Here is a 21,343-nt window from a genome sequence, read left to right as displayed (position 1 = left end):
GGGGACTTGACCCAGCTGAGAGTGTGCTTGCCTGGCATGCACAAGGTCTTCAGCTCAAACCCGAACTCTCAAATAAACCAGGTGTGGAAGTACACACTTGCAATTCCAGCACGATGAAGATGGGGGCAGGAAGATCAGAAGGTCATCCTTGAACTAGAGTTTGAAACCAGTCTAGGATATGAGATCCTATCTTAAAAACAAACAAATGAACAACAGCAAAAACCAAGATTTACTTGGTGCTCAATAAATGACACATCTATCATTATTCAATCTAGAGTCAACTGTCTCTCCAGTTGCTGCAGACCAGGTAAATCACATAAACTGGAATTTAGTCTTGCAAGCACCAAATTTCAACCTTTGGACTCCTTCCTTGATTTTTAAGGATCACATCTCACAACTACAAGCCTCTTTTACTACAGCCGTTCAGTGTTGAAAACATTTTTCTAATGTGAAAATGTGAAGTATGAACTATGTACCAATAAAACACCTCAAGGAATGGCATCTTGAGAACACTCATGCACTAGTGATGAAGATGAAAATAATGTACCATAAATGTGAGACTGAAAATGAATTTACAACGTGCGAATCAGAGGTCAAGAAATGCTTTGACGGGTAGAACACAGCTGTAAATACAGAACTTGGGAGGTAGAAGCAAGAGGATTAAGAGTTTGAGGCCATAAGATTATTGTCTCAAAAATACAAACAAACAAAAGTCTGGACAGTGGTGGTGCACACCTTTAATCCCAGTGCTAAAGAGACAGAAGTAGGCGGATATCTGTGGGATTGAGGCCACCTTGTTCTACAAAGGAAGTTCCAGGATAGTCAAGACGACACAGAGAAACCCTGTGTGGAAAAACTACAAAAAAAAAGAAAAAAAAAAGAAAAAAAAAGGAAAGGAAAAGAAAAAAGAAAAGAGCCTTTTCCAAACAGCTGGATTTTAATTCTAACAATGCTGAGGGGACTGAAATTCAACAACTAGTACGACCAAGCATTTTCTACAAGAGTCACAACGCCAAAATTCTACGAAATTTAGTAGAACTCAAAGCATCAACTCTCTAGCCAGTGGAAGTAACCTGTCATTACCACCCCGACCCGCATTCCAGGACCCCGGCATTTAACACATTTTTGATGGACATTTCTGGGGAGCGGAGGTACTGTCATTTAGTGGATAGAAGCCAGGAATACAGCTAAACATTCTACAATGCACAGGACCAAGCCCATAGAGAAAGTGTGTGGTTGATGTGCCAAAGTTAGGAAACAATGCTCTAGGCAGAGGACAAAAAACTCAAGCACTCAAAAGTCCAGTGAAGGTATCCACTGTTGAGCTAGACTACCAGGCTAGAAAATGAGTAAACTAGAATATCTCTGAAGTGGAGGAACACAGCAAAGATTCATAATGAATATTTCTAGAGATTGGTGAGAGGAACTCACGAGCTAAAATTAAGACATGAAATAGCATGCTTAAGTATGAAAAAGTAGGCTTACATACTACCACGGTCAATCTAACGTACCAACCTAACCCTTTTCTGCAAAACATTTATAATGGCCTAAGTATCATCTTATTTTGTACTCTGTCTTCCTTCTCCTCTAGAGGAAGTTTCCCGCGATCTCGGATTTGCTCCCCCCCCCCCGGCATAAATTTAATAGATTAAACCCAAAACACTCCAATTTGGCAAACGAACAAGTTCAGACTTATTTATGTTTCCTGGTAGGAAAAGGGCAAATCAAAGCAATAAACTCTTAGGCGTGTAGGGGGGATGCGGGGGGGGGGGAGTTCGGTGTCGCAATCCCACACTGCAGAGCAGAACGCTGGGTCTAAAATTCAAAAGTGCGCCAGCCAAAAAGAGAGAGAAAAAAAAAAAAAAAAGGAATCGGAACGTTCCAATGCGAGGCGCGGGTGCGGGGAGGGCTGAGTAAAGCACAAAGTATACAACTAGGGAACTAGACGCCAACGCAAGAGTTACGGTTCCCAAACTTTTCCTAAGGCATCAAACAATATAAGGAAAGTGAACAATACAGACCGGAAGGAAGCCGCGGGGCAAACAACTGGAAGCAAGTTCCAAGAACGCCTCTTTTGGCGGGAGGGGTAATGGGCGGGGCAACGCACAGTTCGGCCCATACCATTCAGGCTAGACAGGGGCCAGCACGTAACTCCGCCAACTGACATTTGGGAAGAGGCTCGAGTTAGGTGTATGCCAAAAGGGAAAGCAAGCCCCACCAAGAGGATCGGGGAACATTTTAGGGTTCACGATGTCTCAGGTTACATGGGGGTAGGTTATACTACTCTGGCGACAGACAGGGGGACCGGACCGGGACGCACGCAGGGTCACAGCCGGTTTTAATCTCACCAGAGCCATTGGGTCCAATGATGGCGGTGAACCTCTGAAATGGTCCGATAATTTGTCGACCCTTGTACGATTTAAAGTTCTCAATCTCAATCAGTTTCAGGAAACCCATGGCAAAGGCGCTAGCGTAGAAGAGGCCGCGCCTTACTCCTAGGAAGCGAGGTTAGCCCGCGCGGGAAATAGCGCAGTGCAAGCCGGGGGTGTACAGTAAGCCTCGCGATAATAAGTCCAAGCCAATCATGATTTCCTGTTTCCGGGTCCAGAAGCGGTCACTTCCGCCTGAAATAGCGCTTTTGTTGATTTGTTGCCTGGCTAGAGCACGTGCTGGGCGTTTAGACCCCACCCCCCTTTGTAGTTACGCCGCAACTGTTGAAGCAGCGGTAACTACGTCGAGGAAGCGTTAGTGACTAGGAGCATTCTGATCACTTTGGGGGAAAATCAGAGAAGGCAGGCGGGGCCTGAGCCCACGCTTGCTAAGAAAGAAGTCAGTACAAGGTTCTGCCAGAGCGAGTGGGAGGCAGACGTTCGGCTGTGGTTTGTAGTCTAGCCAGCAGCGGGGAGGGGGGAAAGTGCTCCAGCAAAGGATTCAGTCCGGAATGGGAAGGAGCCCTCGGAAGGGTGGGGGCAGTTTGGACTGGAAGAGGGATCAAAGAGAGGGCTAGGTGAGGTGCGATTGGAGTGTGAAGGACGATGAGGGTACCCCCTAACAACAAAGATACAAGTTGGGAAAAGCTGTGTTCTGAAATACTTCCCCTATCATCTGCTTCTCTCTAATTTCTCCAAGCAGAATTTAAAGACTGCTGTTGTACATCAAGAGCCAACTTGGGCCCAGTCCACTTAAGAGCTTCAAAATTGGAATTCTGTACTGAGAAAGGTATCTTGTGTGAACACCAAGGGTCCGGGTCCTTAAGCCATTGCTCCAGTTCTGCCCTTTTCCCTCCCTGCTACATCAGTTTCGCCCCCATTCCCATTCCCACCCCCACTGCATCTTACCTCTATGACATGACACCTTCCTGTTATTCCCATCTTTCTCTTCACTCTTTTCCTTTGTCTTCCTAACTCACTGACCTATCTATCTCTCCTTTTTACCCTGCCCTTCTCCATTTTGTTTTCAGCACCTTCGCCCTCTCATTCCCCTTCTATCACCTTATTAATAAGTCATGGTCTTAGCAGCCCAGGGCATCTACTGAACCACCCCCCCCCCTTTAGTGACCTTACATTGTGACAACAGATTGTCTTTATAGGCTGGGTTTAGTGCCATTTTCAGAGTGGAAAGAGTCTGGTGGTTTCTACAGCTATTCCTGTAACTATCTTTTTTTCAAGAGTTACTCTGTCTAGCCCTGACTGTCCTGAAATTCTGTAGACCAGGCTGGCCTCGAACTTGGGACACCACCTGCCTCTGCCTCCCGAGTGCTAGGATTAAAAGTATGAGTGCCACCACTGTCTGGCTTTGAACTGGCTTATGCTCGCACAAGCCTGATCAAATGTGTGCACACGCCACAGGCACAAGGCATCAGATCCCTTGGAGCTGGAGTTACAGGTAGTTGTGAACCACCTAACATGAATGAGTACTGAGGAAACTCTGGTACTCTGGAAGAACTGGAAGTATTCTTAACCACCATGCCATCTCTCTAGTCCTATTCCTGTAACTGTTTTTAAATAATGTCTAAAAGCTGGGAAGAATCCTAAAGAGTATAGGAAAGTGAGAAAGCTCAGTTGATAGAATCTGATGTTGTAGCCAGAATGAAGCTCTTTTGGGAAAACAGTCACAGTCAACATGAGGGGATAAAATAACCAAAGGCCAGCAATCTCATATTTTTTAATATTACTATTTTGATAAAGATAAAACTTTAGGAATTGTAGAATGTATAGGAGAGTATCTTTATAAATTTAGAATATGGAGAGATTTTGTTTGTTTTATGATTTGTTGTAGTTTGGTTGGTTGGGTTTTAATATTTTTGTTCTTTTTTGGGGGCAGCAGTGTCTCTACATTGTCCTAACTGTACTGGAACTCGCTATCTCAAACTCAAGAGATTCATCTGCCTCTGCCTCCCAAGTGCTGGGATTAAAGGTGTGCTACCACACCTGGCCTCTTTTTTTATTATTCTTTTATACTTTCATATATATATCAATGAATATGGATCGTATCCACCCTCTTATCAACATCTCTGTCCTCTAAGCCCCATCATATCCCACACTTTTTTTGTGATTCAGAGTCTACTTAGTACTGCCCACATGTGCATAGTATGTACCTGCAAGAAAATTGACTCTTCCTTAGCAGGTATCAACTTCTAATAGCTCTTTAATTGGGATGGAGCCTCATGAGCTCCTCACCCATCCATGCTGGAAGGTTCACTGGCTTGCTCTTTTACAGATCTTGTACAGGTCTCTTGCAGGTAACCACAGTTGCTGTGAATTTATGAGTGCATAGCTGTATGTCTAAAAGGCAGCATTTCATGGTACGCATCTCCATCCTCATTCTGTCTGTTCCTTCTAACATAATGGCCCCTGAAGTTTGGAGTAGTGGTGATACACATCTCATTTAGGGTTAAGCACTCAATAGTTACTTATTCTCAACAGTGTGAGCAATTACGAGTTTCTGCATAAACTTGCCTATAGCAAAAAGAAGCTCCTTAGACCACAGTTGAGAGCAGCACCAAACTATGAATATAAATACAGATATTTAGAAGGCAGTTTGACAAGAATGACCATGTAGAAAAACTACTAGCTGGTTCTCCCCTAGGGCCTATGACCTCCCTAGACATGAACGTTTGACCAGATTTACAGTACCAGGAATGAATTCCCTTTTGTAGACCAGGACCAGGTTTCAAATCTAATCAGAGAGTGGTTGGTTACACCCCATAATAGTGATGCCATTATTATACCAGGGGACACATCTTACCTGGAAGGTTGGTATTATAGCATGAATAATACCAACCTTCCACTGCTGGATCAGATGTCTTTTCTACCCTAGTGGCTTGGGTAGCACCTGAGACTATGAAAGCTAGTCAGCATGGAGGAAATTGCCTTGTCAGTTCCAGATTTCTCTATTCCCAGCAGCTAAGTCTGTGATATCTTTAAATGAGGGCTAGAAGAGGGCTCAGTAGATAGGAACACTTACTGAGCCATGGTGGAGCACACATTTAATTCCAGCACTGGAGGCAGAGGTAGACAAAGCTTTCAGTTCAAGGCCAGCCTGGTCTACAGAGAGTTCTAGAACAACAGACAGAAACCCTATCTTGAAAAAAAATGTTTAAGGTGATAGATTTACCCTAATATAAACACTACATAAAATATGTATTGAAACAAAGTACCCAGCAAATATGTATAATTTTGTTTAATATATCTGTGAAAAATAAACATTTTGAATGCAAAAGATCCCTAAAATGAACACAAGATGAGTGGGCACTACACAAAGCAATAAACAAAATAGTTGAGCACGGTGATAAGGTATGAGACCTCATTAACAATAAAGAAAAATTCTATTGAAGTCAGTAATTAGGGACTGATAAGATGGCTTATTAGGTAAAGGCATTTGCAAACAGGCCTGACTTGTGTTTGATTTCTGGATTCCACATGGTGAAAGGAGAAAGCCAATTCCTGCAAGTTGTCCTAAGACTTCCACAAGTACACTGTGGTATAAGTGTACATGCACACACATACATATACACAGGTAACCCACACTGTTTTATGGTTTTTTATCATGTGAGTGTGTGTGTAGAAGTCCTAGAACAACTTACAAGGGTGCATTCTCTTTCACAATGTGGAGCAAAGGTTCATTCCATCATGTACATCCAAGGGATGGAACTCACCAGGCCTGGTGGCAAGTACCTTTCCCCACTGAGCCATCTCCCTGGCCCCTTTGTGATTTTAATATTGTATTTTACTTCACTCCATTGTGTCTCACTTGACTACTCAATAGTTACAGAGGGCTGGTGTCTATAGATAAGCTAAGTTCATCTTCCAATACATACTAGCTGAGAAGCTATATTAGTTTCATATTACTGCTATAATAAATCATCCCAAACTTAATAAGCTAATAAAAACTTACTTTCATACAGTTCTGGAAAGCAGAAGACCAAAACGGGTCATACCGGACTAGGGATCTGAACTCAGGTCCTCAAGCTTGCATAACAAGCACTTTACCCACTGAGCCACTCCCAGCCCTGGAAACATTCATTAACCAGACTTTACCTCATTTTTTTTAGGTGTGAGTCTAACCTTTAAGGATGAGGCATTTCTCCAGACCCCCTCTTCTTTAAAAGAGCCCTACTCAAAGCCACTACCCTTATCCTTTTGGTTAACTTAAGTGGTTTCCACATTGACCTTTCTAGCTTCCTCTATATTGTTTCCTGTTGCCCCATTCATCACACAAACAAGCAACTTTCTCTTCTGAAATGCCATTTCCCCTTTATTTTAATATTATCTAGTAAGATAATCAGCCCTATTCATTCTTATTTTGGAAACCCCCATATGAGTGGGGGGAATAGGTCACAAACATAAATCTTATATTTCTTTCATCTTACTTCCTTGAAATCCTTGACTAACCTCTCATTACACTGAAATCCAAACTCACACCAGGGTCCTTTTTGGAGACACTTTAAAAACAAACTTATTATTACATTTTCTTTTATTTGGGGGTGGGAGGGCATGGGTATGTACATGTGGAGCTCAGAGGACAACTTGTAAGAGTGAGTTCTCTTTCTATCACGTTGGGACCAGGGATCAAACTCAGATCATCAGACTTGTTAACAAGTACCTTTACCCACTGAGCCATTTCACTGGCCCTTGATACAATTTTCTTGGTACTAGTTCTTACTCTGTAGTTGTAGAGGACCTTGAACTTCTTTTTTTTTTTTAATTTATTTATTTAACGTATATGCACTGTCACTATCTTCGGACACACCAGAAGAGGGCATCAGATCTCATTACAGATGGCTATGAGCCACCATGTGGTTGCTGGGAATTGAACTCAGGACCTCTGGAAGAGCAGTCAGTGCTCTTAACCGCTGAGCCATCTCTCCAGCCCCGACCTTGAACTTCTGATCTTCCTGTCTTCACCTCCCCCAAGTGCTCCCCAAGATTATAGGCATGCACTATTCAGTCCAGGTTTACATGGTACTGTGGGTTTATACCCAAGGCTTCATGTATGCTAGACAAGTACTTTACCACACTCCAGGCCCATTACAATAGGCTTTTAAGAGCCAGTCCCTGCACACCTTTTCAATTTGTCTCATGCCGATATCTCTTGGTTATAGTACTCCAGGCACACTGGCCTCTCTTCACATACTCCACTTCTTTCTATAGCTAGAACTTCCGATAACCATTTTATAACTAAAATAGTTGACATAAACAAGGAAAAATATATGCTCAGGTTTGGAAGCCTGATAAAAATAGAGATCAATGAACCAACTCCCCAAGTTAAGATAGGTGTAGTTGTAATCTTAGTACTTAAATACTGGTTAAGTATTACAACTTCAAACAACCCTGGGTGACACAGTGAAATCATGTTAGAAAAAAAAAACTTAACATTTAGAAAATATTGGTCCCATTGAAGTGTCTTGTCTCTTTCCAAACTACACCCCACAATGCAAAATCTATTATTGTTCTCTCTGTAATATTTATCTACTATATACAATAGAATCCATCAGTAACATTTTTTTTAATTTTTCTGGTCTTTTAAACACTTGGAAGACATTTATTTTAAAGATGCTCACAAAGATTTTGATTTTGGTTTTATTAGTTCTTTGGAAATTTTGCACAATGTGTTTTGATCATAGTCACCCCGTTTCTAACCCTTCTCAGACCCAGCCCTCTTTCCCTGCCCACCCAACTTTATGTGCTCTTTTCCACCCATCAAGTCTCATTTGTGCTGACAATATATTATTTAATTTGTGGCCTTCTACTGGAACATGGTCAACTCAAGAGTGGGCTTGCAGAGCACAGTACACACCTTTAATCCCGGCAAAGGAGGCAGAGGCAGGCAATCTCTGAATTCAAGGCCAGCCTGCCTGGTCTACAGAGTGAGTTCCAGGACAGAAGGGCTACACAGAGAAACCCTGTCTTTAAAAAACAAAAAATAGGGCTGGGGATTTAGCTCAGTGGTAGAGCGCTTACCTAGGAAGCGCAAGGCCCTGGGTTCGGTCCCCAGCTCCAAAAAAAAAAACAAAAAAACAAAAAAAAAAACAAAAAATAGTGGTCTCTCCCCTCCCAGCAGCTGTCCATTGCCAACAGCTCTTTTACTAGGGGTGGGGGTTCATGCCACCGTCCTCTTTGCATGCTGGGATATGGTCTGGCTTGAGCTCACACAAGATTTATGTATGTTGACAAAATCTCTTGAGTTCATACATGCTATGTGCAAAGGACACGTTTCTTGTATCTATTCACCACCACTGACACTTAAATCTTTCCACCCCTTCTGCAATGATTACTGAGATTTGAAGAGGGGATGTGATATAGAGGTCCCATTTAGGGGTGAGCATTCTGCAGTCTGTTATTCTCTGCACCTGGGCCTGCCTACACACACTTAAGGAGTACAGTGGTTACTTGCATTCACAAAGATCCCCCAGGGTAGCCAGAGCAGAGAGAATTTTAACAACATGGATTAACAAAGGCCATCAAGGATTCTGGGAATATTGTCTGTCATTAGACTGAAAGTTGACTTAGTATGATGACAGCAGAGATTGAGGACACAGATAATGAAACATCATAAAGTAAAATCAAGATATAAAACATCAGAAAGTAAAACCGGGATCATAGCTACCAGGAAGGATCATAGCTAGTGAGAAAGAAATAAGGGAGAAATGAAGGTATGGTATAGTCAAGGACACTGTCAGCATTAACAGGCCATTCTACCTCTCGTTGCTCCAGATGTATAAGTTAGACCTTGCACCAGATCCCAAGGAGCTAGCAGCCATTGAGGCTAGAAGAAATCGTGAAAAGGAACGACAATGCCGATTCTTCAATGTGCGGAACCGAGTCATGGGGGTGAGTGGGTAATGGGTAACTTTACAAGACTGGGATTATTTGCTCCCTGTTCCTAGAATGGAATGTAGCAGTACATTTTAACTTTTCGGGACTCAAGCATGCCCTAGGACTGGAAAGGCAGGAGCTAGAGAACCAACCTCATATGCCTGGGCAGGGCTTAAGAAGAGAGGCAGAATTGTGAAGAGACAGATGATGGGGTGACAGCTGGCTCTCCTCTGGTCAGTTCTTGGACTATAGCTGGTTCTTGAGAAACAATGTGGAGCCATAAGAGGGTGTAAAGAAAATTCGATACTACATAAACCTAGGGTATTTCTGGAAGGCTAAATGTGACATTGTTATATTTGTTGCTTTTCTTTATTACTGTGGTAAAATACCTGACAAACAGAAGAAAGGGGGGTTTATTTTGGCTCAGTATGAGCATACAGTCTATTATTGGAGGAAAAGAAGAGGAGGTGGCTGGTCAATGTGCACCCACAGTTAGCAAGCAGAGTTGAGCTCTCTTTCTTCTTTTTATTCAGTCCAGGACTAGTCCTGGTATGGTACTGCCCTCAGTTAGGTTTTCCTACTTAAAAAGACATGTCCAGAGGTTTCTCTCCTAAATGATTCTGGATGCTGTCAAGCTGACAGTATTTTATGTAGCTTTTTATTTATTTAGGAGGGGCATGTGGGACCACAATGAATGCATATATGACTTCCTTCCACCATGTGGCTTTTTGGTACCAAACTTAATTGTCAGGCCTGAACTTTACCTATGGAACCAATTCACCAGACCATGTTGTCAATAGTAACCTTCACAGCTTTGAACCAAGCTGATGGATAGGGACTGAAAGGATGTTTATTCTTCACAAACTATCTGCCCTTCCATACTATTTTGAAACATTTTCAGTGAATTATAATGAAAAGGAAAATACTGATAGCTAAGAAACAAATAAACAGTTGCTGAGTGGGAAGGTAAAGAAAGGATCTAGGAAGGACACCATACTTGTGTTCAAAGCCAGGTCTGCTATTATATATGGATGGCTTATGGTACATAACCTATCTTGTCCTCCTCTGTAAAATGAGGCCAAATGAAGCATTGAGCTATCAACTTTGAAAAAAGTCAGAGCGTATTACCTGACCATGAGCAAACTGAAGTTTGAGTAGTCTGACTGAGATTCTGGTTGTAAGAATTTCCTTGGGACCTACCCTGGACCAAACACTACGTTGGACAGTGGGGAATACAATGATAGCTAAGGCCAGCTTCTCCTCACAGAACAGCTTACGGCCTAGTGGAGGAGATACTAGAAAGGCTAATGTCAATACAACATGGCTAGTGGGTCCTAGATTATGAGGGTAGAATCTTCCTGAGCAAGTCTTGGAGGGTAAACTGAAGTGTAGTAAAGAAGAAAGACTGTTCCAAAGGGGAGAAACAGTTGGAGCAAAGGCTGTGGGTTTGAAACAGCTTAGGATGTGCAGAGAACTAGAAGTACAGTTCCTTACACTACTGTGAGAGGAGAACAAAGCGATAAAGGCAGAGAAGCAGCAGCTAGACCACAGAGGTGTTTACAGGCTTCATTCAGGGCTTAGAACTTTATTTACTATGTCCTGAAGAGTTACAGGGTGACTCTGAAGAGGGTAATTCCCAAACAGCATCCTGTAGGGCATTCAATGTACGTTCGAAGATCCTCCTCTAACTTAGCTCCTTTCTTTGAGATGCAGGTGGATGTGGAAGCCCTCAACTACCAGGTGGAGGAACGAAAGTTTCGGGAGGCAATAGAGCGAAGCAAAGATATGGCTTATGGTAAATACTAGGGTGAAACAAAGGTATAAACCAGAAAGAGTGGCTTGAAGTTGGGAGATTCTGCCTCAGAATAGAGCCTGAGGCTCTGAGGGATGATAAAACAAAGCAAATGACCTTGGGAAGGGGCTTGGGAACAGAGGTTGACTGGGCTCTGTTCTGGCACCTTCATGTCTCTTTCAATCGCTCTCAGGTGCCAAGCATGCACACTATGATCTGGTAGCACAGATGCTAGAGAAAGAAGAGGCAGAACGAGCATGTCGGCTGTCCAAGAGAGTGCAGGATTTTCGGGAGCAAAGGCAGCAATTCAAGAATGGACACGAATTCGACTTCTGGGATCCAGACCATGTCCAGGAGTTTCAGGTCCCTTATTATGAGAACGAGGCATACTTTGGCCCAGCAAGCATGCAGTACTTCCTTGGAGAGGACCTGGAGAGGGCCTCACACCTGAGAATGCAGCAGGAACAGTTGAGATACAACCTGGAGAAACAGCTGCAGGAGCAACAGGCAGCCAGAGAAGAGGAAGCACGAGCAGGTAAGTAGCACAGCAGAGAGCTCATCCTGTTTGGGTAGAACACTGTGAGGAGGAACTTTACCCAGAGAGCTGGGGCAGAAAGGTTAGTCTGTGCATGCCCTAACTTCCCTGACTTCTTTCTTGGCACGTCTCTGAGGGAAGCATTTTACAGTTCTACTTACTTCCTGCTTCAGGCAAGTGAATGTTCCTTCTCTAGAATTGTTTTCCTCTCCTCATTTCATGAGACAGGGGCTTGCTATTTATATTTCACCTAGTCTGGGCTGGAACTCAGCAATCCCCCTTCCTCAGCCTCTCAAATACTGGGGTTTCAGGCACTTGCCACCTTGATAGCTCAGTTTCTTCATCTTTAAAATAGGGATTATAATATACATCACATAGAAAAGCAACTATTATTATGATACAGTCTGGCCACATCTCTCTTTTACACTAGGAGAAAACCTTTCCAGGGCAAGGGCCATGTCTTTCTACTCATTTCACCTTCCAGTGTCTCACCCGGCCTAAGAACAAAGAATCCAGTGTGTGGCTTGAAGGGGGAACAATTTAATAGCTTTGCTTATGCTGTGGCCATGACTGGCATGCCATTTTAATATGCTTCTCTACATCTTTATCATTGGCCTTCCCAGGTCATAGTTTGATTATCTATTGGATCTGTCTCTCCTACCAGAGAGGGAAGTTTGTTTGTTTTTTAAAGTGGGAGGTATTAGGACTTTGAACTTGCTATGTAACTAAGGATAACCTTGAAGTTCTGATCTTCCTGCCTCTGTGTTCCAAGAGCTGGAATTACAGGCATACAGCACCCTGGACTAGGCAGGGAGTTCTCTGAGACACGATCTAATTGTGTGGTATCCTTAGAACTCAACAAATAACCTTAAGACTGAGACTTAGTGAAATGACATTATTTAAGGCCACACCACTGAAAGGTGACAGAGCTTAGTTGTCATCCAAGTTGCTATGCTTTGCCCACCCTGACCCCAAAGAGTAGCTCCTTCCTTATCACTGCAGCTTTGACATGCAAATATAAACACACAGAGTATGCTGAAAAAATAATCAATATACGGATGCGGACTAGAATAGGCAAGTACAGTGCCCTGCCTGCATTTCTCTGTAGCTTTGCTCAGTGACCAACTGCGTCTAGCCGCGGACACTCGGGCTGCTGAACTGGCTAGGCTGGAGGAATCCTGCCGCGCAGCTATGAGGACTGCTATGGCCAATGCCAACAAAGCCCAGGTATGTCTTGAACCATCCAGTGTACTAAGCCCATCCCAATTCCTGAACAAAGCCCTGGGGAACCTTAGCCACTTCTTTCTCCATATACCCCACTTCTTTCTCCATATACCCCACTTCTTTCTCCATATACCCCATTTCAAACCAGTACAAGCATTCTCATCTCCCCAAGTCATCCACCTAAGATCCTATTAAAGCATAAGTCCCCCTCTCTCCCTACCCTCAGATCTAGGGTGCTTTAAGAACAGGTATTGACCTTTCATCTGACCTCTCAGTGTAAGGCCTTCCTAAGTGCAGAGAAACTCCCTGGCTATATCTGTCTCAATCATGCCCATTGGTTCAGTAAAAATCCATACTACGTCTCTCTCTTCTCTCGGAATAAGAAAGGCTATATTTTCCAACCCCTTCAAGTGAGTTTCCTAAGGCTGGGTCCCCAAATGCTTACATTTGGGGGTCCCTACTAGGCAGCTAAGCAAGCCCTGCTGCAGCGCCGTGAACAGCAGCAGCAACAGGAGGCGAACCTCGCAGAGATCAAGAAACAAGTCACCAGTGACCTGCTGACCGAGAATCCTCAAGTTGCTCAACGCCCCAATGCTCCTCACCGGGTCCTGCCCTATTGTTGGAAGGGCATGACTGCAGAGCAGAGAGCTGCCATCAGGAAAACCCAAGAAAACCAACGACAAGAGAAAAAGGAACAGCGCCAAGCCGAAAAGCTCGTGGAAGCCGAGTGGGGAAGCCAAAGCAAACGGTTGGCTGAAGCAGCACTGGAGCTGGAAGAACAGGAGAGGGAATTGTGTGCAGAATTTCGAAGAGGACTGGGCTCCTTCAACCGGGAGTTAGCTAAGGAACAGCATGCTCAGTAAGTTCTAGGGTGAAGCAGTGGGGAGGAAGCCCAAGGGTAAGTGGGGAGGAATGGCAAGGGCCAGGGAGAGGGAAAACAATCACCTGAGACCTTTGAATTTTCACAGGCAAAACTATCTGAATTCAGTCATCTACACCAATCAACCAACTTCACACTATTACCTACAGTTCAACACCAGCAGCCGCTGAACTCAGGATGGTCACCTCCCATCTCACCTATCAATCTCACAGGTGGCCAGGAGTCAAAAAATGCTACATACCCCCATTTCTAATCTCAGTAAGAGGGAACTAATTCCCCCATTTCTAATCTCAGTAGGAGGGAACTAAGCCCAAACCTCTTTAATAACAATAAAGTTGTTCACCACAATGAACAGTACACAAACGGTGTGAGATACCTCCTCTCACCCTCCACACTGGGGCTCTCATTTGCCAACTGCTCAGAGCCTTTACTTTCTTCCCCGTGGATTTTTCCCCTAACACACAAGCACATCCTGTAGATTTGAGAATTTATTAGGCACAGAGGGTGAATGGAGCAGAGTTACAAAGTGGCTGTTAGGTTTCCTTCAAACTGAAAAGGAGCCGGTGTTTTTCCTGCCTTGGCCTTTTAAGGCTGCATTCGAATGGCCCCATCCAGCCGGATGACCTCTCCATTCAAGAATGGGTTCTCGATTACCATCTGTACCAGATGAGCATATTCCGCGGGGTCACCTAGTCGGCTGGGGAAGGGTACCTGGCTGGCCAAGAAGTTGCGCACTTTGTCTGGCAGAGTGGTAAGCAGTGGGGTGGCAAACAGACCTGGAAAAGAGTACCAGAATCAGAGGTTCCTTCTTGTTTTCCTAGGTACTTGGTTCTTCCTCACTTTAGTGCCTACAGGTCCCACCCAGTCCTAGTATGGCAAAAAGATGAGAGAGAAATGTCTACCTGGAGCAATTGTTACCACACGGATGCCTATAGGAGCCAGATCTCGAGCAATGGGCAGTGTCATGCCCACTATGCCCCCTTTGGATGCAGAGTATGCAGCTTGTCCAACCTGGAAAAAGAGTGGAGAACATATGTGGGAGATCCCCTAAAAGTCATTTAGCTAAGACACACATACCCCTCACACCCTCACCCTCGTCCACATACCTGGCCCTCAAAAGCAGCCACACTGGCAGTGTTAATGATAACTCCACGTTGACCTCCCTGGTCTGGTTCATTCTGGCCCATCACACCAGCAACCAGGCGGATCACATTGAAAGTGCCTATGAGATTCACCTGGAGGATGATAGAACCATGGTGTAGGATCTAGGGTAGAGGCTGTCTTTTGTTTCCTTCTACCCTTTGGGGAGCACCCACAGCCACACACCCCTTATTCCTACCCGTGGAGATCTGCCAAGCCTTACATTGATAACCCGCTGGAAGTCCTCCAAGGTGTGGACCTGGTTCTTCTTTTCGTGGTATGTCTTAATGGCCACTGCAATGCCTGCACAGTTGACAGCCACATCTATACGGCCAAACTTTTCTTTTGCTAGAGTCAAAGCTGCTTGTACCTCCTTCTCAGAGGTCACCTAGAAAGGAAGAAATGAAGGAAAGTTATTTCTTTCCTACCATACACACCCCACTAAACCTAGAGAGGAGGGCAGACCCAGGCCTTGGGTGGGAACAGAACTTTGTGAGCAAACAGGAGGCCAAGAAAGAGTTATAATAAAACAAACAAAGATGAAAGGGAAAATGGCAGATACTATAGAAAAGTGTTGCCAAACATTTTCAAATCTGTAGTCTCTTGATTCATATGCCCCTGGTTCTCAGTTAATACAGATTAGGGCACTATAAACACTTTTGTTTTTTTCTCTTTTGCAAGCACTGCTGACTAAACCCAGGTTTCTCCCACATACTAGGCAAAACCTCCTCCACCAGAGCTGTACTCCAGTACAATCCAGTTCTGAAAATTACAGGAACATGACCTAGCTTTAAAAGAAAAAAATCCCTACCTGCTAAGTTTAACTTTTTCAACTCTGTAAATGTAAAATGTCTGGGCGAGATATGCATTCCAACTGTACCTACCTTCTCCAGGAAATTCTGGTGTGTCCAATCCTCTCATCCCCATGGTGTCCAGCCCTGGCTTTAGCTTTCTTACTGCAGGGCTCTCACAGTGCCCAAGGACTCCGGTCAAAAGCTAAAAGGAGGTGGGTTCCCCACCCTTACATCTGTTTACATGTGTGTGCGCAGGTCAGAGTTGGATCTTTCCTTATACCATGTGGTTCCCAAAAATCAAACTGAGGTGGTCATGGGTGGCATCAAGTGCCCTTACCCGCTAAGCCATCTGACCGACCCCAGACACCGCTCGAAGGAATACCCCAACAATTTTCCTCATGCACACCCTGGGAGAGTCATAACTCACATTTGCTGGGGCAAATATGCAGTTTCCTCCTAACTTCTTGGCTTCGGTCTCACCCTCTGAGTTAGGGACGTCCAGAAGTACAGCTGTGGCTCCTTGTCCCACCAGTCTTTTGGCTGTAGACAGGCCAAGGCCCGAGGCTCCTCCGGTTATTACTGCCACCAGGCCCTGTGAAGAGGTACAAGGTGAACTGCTATAATCCAGACCACCCCCCACCTTTTCATTTGCCAATTCTAGAATTCTGCGAAAAGGTGGGGACGGTCAGTGCCCTAAATGTACTTCCTCTCCTCACCCACGAAACCTCGGGCGAAGGGGGCGTGTCTCATCCCAGGAATGTTTTTTCTGTGACCTCTCACATACATCTGCAGTTGAACGTTGGTGGTTCACCTATTGAGCCCAACCGCCGCAAAGCCACGCCTGGATAAGCAAGACCCTTTTCTCCAGGCACCGATGTCTCCTCTCTAGTTCCTGCCCGCGCAGTCCTAGCCTACATAAAAACAAAGTTAGAGGCACAGAGCAGTCTACCTTCACGCTCCGACACGCCGCAGCCATCTTGCACGAGCCTCGCCACCAGAGGAGGGCTTTTAGTGTCTTTTGCACAGGCTCTCGCTGATTGGCCGACACAGAGCCGCCTACTAGGTGGAGCGGCGGCCGGGGGTGGGGGGGTGGGGAGCAGTCACGGAACTGAGAGTGGGGAGATCGGGGCGTGGCCTGCTGTATGGGACCTTGAAAAGGGAAAAGTTTCCATCCCAGGCTAAGGAACGTTTCCTTTGTAGAAAGAACCTAGTGGCACCAGCATGAAATCATTACTCCTTCATCCTGCTCTCTAGCTGATCTTTTGGCAAACAGCTCTACCGGAGAAAACAGGACGAAGATAGAAACTGAGTCCCCTTTCAGAAACCGAGCCCCTTTCTCAGGAAAGCTTTCAAGTGTAAATGAAACGATTCCTATTGGTCAGGTGCTACCAACTCCTGGGGATACACGGGGATACTACAAGGTCCATACTTCCAAGGAGGACACGGTTCATTTAGGAAAAGATAAAATGACAGGATAGACAGCTAAAGGAGCAGAGAACCTGATTTTTTTTTCAGTGTTGAAATCAAACCCAAGACCTTGTACCTGTTAAGCAAGTACTCTACCGTGAAGCTACAAATAGCCAAACTACAGATTCTAAAATACTCAGCTGAGAGTCAAGAAGATTCTGCAATACAGACAGGCAGCACAGAGAAATAAGTCGAAGCAAGGATAAAGACAGGCCAGGCAGGATTAAATTTTTATGCAGTGGGCAGGGCATGTTACTAGAAGATAGACATAGGAGATGGCCTTATGAAACATGTACTTCTGTAAAGCAAACTCAGAGTCAAGGACATCTCTCATCAGCTCAGCTTTTGCTCCGTTTCTGTGTTCGGATGCCCAGATCACACCTTGTAGATTGTACCTTATCTAGAAACTGTTGTTGAAAACTGAGGTCTCTCTGGTCATCCTAGAACACCTTTCAGTAAATGTCTCAATTAGAAACTTGTAGGTGGACATCTAAACTGTCTTCCATCCATACTTTTCCTCAACCCAAAGTCTTCAGGCCCACAATTCTCAGCCTACACTGTCTGTCTATAACTGCATTATGTTCTTTCTATGTTAAGTATTTTCCCATCTATGTCCTTCAAGGATGCTTGGCTGTTGATAGCCAGTATAAGTATATTGATTTTCACTACTACTACTACTACTACTACTACTACTACTACTACTACTACTACCACCATCAAAGGATTTAACACCAGATTAGAAATCTTTATATTTTAACACCCTCCTCTCTGTGTATATGTGGGTGTGTGTGTGGGTGTATTGTGTGGGGTAAAAAGGGCAGCTGTAGGATTTGAGTCTCCCCTTCGATCATGTGGGTTTTAGGAATCAAACACAGATCATTAGACTTGGTGACATCACCTTTACCTAAGTCATCCTACCATTCCCAGACTCACAATCCAAACATCTATGTGAAGTGTTCCCATGAACTGACCTTAGTGTTCTGGGGGCAGAAGCAAGATCACTGTAGCAAATTTGAAGCTATGCTGGTTTCCATAGCCAATCTTAGGCTATTCAGGAGTAGACTACATGGTGAGGCCCTGTCTTAAAGAGGGAAAAAAGGCAGTGCTGCCACTGGGACTCCATTCTAAAAGGAAAAAAGAGTTAGCATTCTTCACTGGCCTAATACACTTACTTCAGTTACAGTGGCCTCTTGTGTTCATTTTTGTATTTTAAAAATTAATTTAATCTCCCATATATTACATCCTGACCACTGTTTCCCCTCTTTCTTTCTGCCCCACCTTCTCTGTCCACCCCACCTCTACTCTCCCCATTCACTCCTCCTCCATTTCCCTTCAGAAAAGGGCAGGCCTCTCAGGGATATCAACCAAACATGGCATATCAAGTCGCAATAAGATTAAGCAACTCCCTGAATATTAAGGTTGGACAAGGCAACCCAGTAAGAGGACAGAGATCTCAAAAGCAGTCAAAAGTATCAAGAAAAGCCTCCACTCCCATTTTTAGGAGTCCCACAAAAACACCAATGAAATGGAAATTTCTGATTTCTTTGGAGACTCAGTTACGTTATGATGTTTTGCTAGGGCAGAAAGGTGAAAGGGTGTGTTGCTGAAGCAGACATGTGAGAGGATGCATGATGTTTAGAAAAAATATAAATATGACCCCACAGACAGTGGGAGGAGGCTCTGGCTTTGGGTTGCCTTGCTCTGCCTTGCTAGTCTTTGGCAATTATAGATCAGCAACATTGTGTTACTGACCTTTGCCTGCTGTGACTTCATGGAGAGTAACTTGCCAAAGAACTCATGGTATACCAGTGACTTCTCACTGCTTCTGCAGAATCAGGTCAATTGGTAGAACCTTGCCATTTCTTTTGGATTGAGCTGCCTTTGCTGATTCATGAGTGGTGATTGCTGAGGAAACTGGACTGCTATGTTGTTTGCTAGAAGACAAAGATTGGATTCTTCCCTAAAGAACTATTTCTAAACAGGTCTACTAGCCCTGTTGACATTTTAACTTTATCAAAGTTAGGAACTGATGACAATTGGGTTAGTCACCAATCTAAGAATACAGAAAAATATCATCAAACATCATTTTCCAAGTCACAATTGGTTCTATCCTTGGTCTCTGGGCTATCTGCCCTCTAGTTTCTGGTCCTCCAGGTAGTGTTACAGATAGTTCTCCCTCTCATGGGCTCAAGCTGAATTAGTCATTGGTTGGCCACTCCCACAATTTCTGTACCACCTTTACCCCAGCACATCATGCTGGTAGGACAAATTGTAGGTTGAAGGTTTTGTAGCTGGGTTGATGTCACAAACCCTCCACTGGAAGTCTTGCCAGGTTACAGGAGCTGGCCAGTTCTGGCTCCTTATCCTCCATTGCTAGGAGTCTTAGCTAGAGTCACCCTCAGATTCCTGGGAGTTTCCATTGCACTAGGTTTCTAGCTTGCCCCCAAATTGTACCTCCAGTTCCAGTACTCTCTCCCTCCATCCTCTCCCCACCTGATCCCTCCTGTTCCCATCCCCCCAATCCACCTGCAATATCTATTTTATCTTCCCTTCCCAGGGAAATAGAACCATGCTCCCCTCTTGAGTTCTCCTTGTTACTTAGTCACTCTGGGTCTACAGAATATAGCATAATTATCCTTTACTTTGTAATTAATAGCCACTTATAAGTAAGCACATTCAATGTTTGTCTTTCTGGGTCTGGGTTACCTCTCTCAGGATGATATTGTTTTCTAGCTCCATCATTTTTTATTAAATCATTTTATTTACATTCCAAATGTTGCTCCCCTTCCTGGTCCCTCCTCCCAGAGTTCTTCCCCTTTGCCTCTGAGAGAGTATTCTCCCACTCTCCCACCCCCACCTCAGTCTCCTCAGTATCTCCTTTCCCTGGGGCATCAAGTCTCTACAGGATTAGGCACATCCTCTCCCACTGAGGCCAGACAAGACAGCCCTCTGCTACATATGTGCTGGGGACCACAGGCCAGCCCATGTATGCTGTTTGGTTGGTGTCTCCGTCTCTGAGAGCTCCCAGGGGTTGATACTGTTATTCTTCCTATAGGGTTGCAATCCTCTTCAGTCCTTCCCCTAACTCTTCCATAGGAGTCGCCCATCTCAGTTCAGTGTTTGGCTCTGAGTACCTTCATCTGTCTCAGTCAGTTGCTAGCAGAGCCTCTCAGAGGAGAACTGTGTTAGGCTCCTGTCTTCATGAACAACACAGCATCAGTAAGAGTGTCAGGAATTAGTGCCAACCCACGGGATGGATCCCCAGGTGGGCTGGTCACTGGGTGTCCTTTCCTTCAATCTCTGTGTCTTTAGACAGGAATGATTCATTGTCAAAAATGTTAAAGATGTATGGGTGGCCCCATCTCTCCACTGGAGGTGGTCTCTTCAGGTTCCATCTCCCCACTGTTGGGCATTTCGGCTAAGGTCATCCCCATTGAGTCCTGGGAACCTCTCACATCCACACCCCAAATTTCTGGGACTTTCTAGAGGTTCCTCCTGCCCCCCAAACCCTGAAACTGCATATTTCCATTCATTCTTATGGTCCTCTGGGCTTCTCCCCTGTCTCTCCACACCTGATCCCGTCCCCCATTTTCCCTCCCCCTCCCCTCTCCCACCCAAGTCCCTCCCTTCCTTTGCTTCACATGATTATTTTGTTCCCCCTTCTAAGTGGGATTGAAGCACCCTCATTTGGGGCTTCTTTCTTGTTAAACTTGTTACAGTCTGTGAGTTGTATCCTGGGTATTCTGTACTTTTTTTGGCTAATATCCACTTATTAGTGAGTACATACCATGCCTGTCCTTTTGGGTCTGGATTACCTTACTCAGGATATATTTTCTAGTTCTATCCATTTGCCTACAAAATTCATTTGTCCTCATTTTTTTTTGTTTTTATATTTTTCTTTATAAAATATGTTTTTATTGTATATCTTTTTTTTTATTAACTTGAGTATTTCTTATATACATTTCGAGTGTTATTCCCTTTCCCGGTTTCCGGGCAAACATCCCCCTCCCCCCTCCCCTTCCTTATGGGTGTTCCCCTCCCAACCCTCCCCCCATTGCCGCCCTCCCCCCAACAATCTAGTTCACTGGGGGTTCAGTCTTAGCAGGACCCAGGGCTTCCCCTTCCACTGGTGCTCTTACTAGGATATTCATTGCTACCTATGAGGTCAGAGTCCAGGGTCAGTCCATGTATAGT

The 21,343-nt window shown here is 44.6% G+C and overlaps 3 protein-coding genes across 25 annotated transcripts in view; 1 reads left to right on the top strand and 2 right to left on the bottom strand.

The window, feature by feature from the left end:
* The window catches only part of Smc1a (structural maintenance of chromosomes 1A), a 44,719-nt gene extending 42,219 nt beyond the window's left edge, over window positions 1-2,500 (bottom strand). The window contains 1 exon segment of the mRNA NM_031683.2: window positions 2,349-2,500. Coding sequence (NP_113871.2) covers window positions 2,349-2,457 — 109 coding nt within the window. The 5' untranslated portion in view covers window positions 2,458-2,500.
* Window positions 2,118-14,105, top strand: Ribc1 (RIB43A domain with coiled-coils 1). 23 transcript variants are annotated; one of them, XM_087600144.1, is made up of 9 exons: window positions 2,123-2,270; window positions 3,133-3,219; window positions 4,720-4,804; window positions 9,216-9,332; window positions 11,031-11,112; window positions 11,303-11,644; window positions 12,753-12,871; window positions 13,333-13,727; window positions 13,837-14,105. In XM_087600144.1, the coding sequence occupies exons 3-9, from the start codon at window positions 4,781-4,783 to the stop codon at window positions 13,916-13,918; spliced, it is 1,161 nt and encodes a 386-aa protein (XP_087456270.1). In that variant the 5' UTR covers window positions 2,123-2,270; window positions 3,133-3,219; window positions 4,720-4,780; the 3' UTR covers window positions 13,919-14,105.
* A 113-nt stretch (window positions 14,106-14,218) lies between these two features.
* On the bottom strand, window positions 14,219-16,680 carry Hsd17b10 (hydroxysteroid (17-beta) dehydrogenase 10). The gene is made up of 6 exons (NM_031682.2): window positions 16,632-16,680; window positions 16,110-16,274; window positions 15,112-15,276; window positions 14,855-14,983; window positions 14,651-14,759; window positions 14,219-14,524 (listed from the first exon to the last, which is right to left on the bottom strand). Exons 1-6 carry the CDS (start codon window positions 16,656-16,658, stop codon window positions 14,334-14,336), a joined length of 786 nt encoding a protein of 261 aa, NP_113870.1. The 5' UTR covers window positions 16,659-16,680; the 3' UTR covers window positions 14,219-14,333.
* Window positions 16,681-21,343: the final 4,663 nt, after the last annotated feature.

This window comes from Rattus norvegicus, chromosome X, assembly GCF_021556685.1.
Source record: "Rattus norvegicus strain SHRSP/BbbUtx chromosome X, alternate assembly SHRSP_T2T, whole genome shotgun sequence".
Taxonomy (NCBI): domain Eukaryota; kingdom Metazoa; phylum Chordata; class Mammalia; order Rodentia; family Muridae; genus Rattus; species Rattus norvegicus.
The sequence above is the reverse complement of the archived record's forward strand: the minus strand, read 5'-3'. Positions and strand labels throughout refer to the sequence as shown.

Excerpts from the sequence above, each read along its gene's own strand:
- Ribc1 (XM_087600144.1), top strand. The coding sequence starts at position 4,781 with ATGTCTAAAAGGCAGCATTTCATG. Across the intron at positions 4,805-9,215 it reads CTAAAAGGCAGCATTTCATG|ATGTATAAGTTAGACCTTGC; the intron begins GTACGCATCTCC and ends TCGTTGCTCCAG. Across the intron at positions 13,728-13,836 it reads GCTAAGGAACAGCATGCTCA|GCAAAACTATCTGAATTCAG; the intron begins GTAAGTTCTAGG and ends GAATTTTCACAG.
- Hsd17b10 (NM_031682.2), bottom strand. The coding sequence starts at position 16,658 with ATGGCTGCGGCGTGTCGGAGCGTGAAG. Across the intron at positions 14,984-15,111 it reads ACTTCCAGCGGGTTATCAAT|GTGAATCTCATAGGCACTTT; the intron begins GTAAGGCTTGGC and ends ATCATCCTCCAG. Across the intron at positions 14,525-14,650 it reads TGTGGTAACAATTGCTCCAG|GTCTGTTTGCCACCCCACTG; the intron begins GTAGACATTTCT and ends ACTCTTTTCCAG.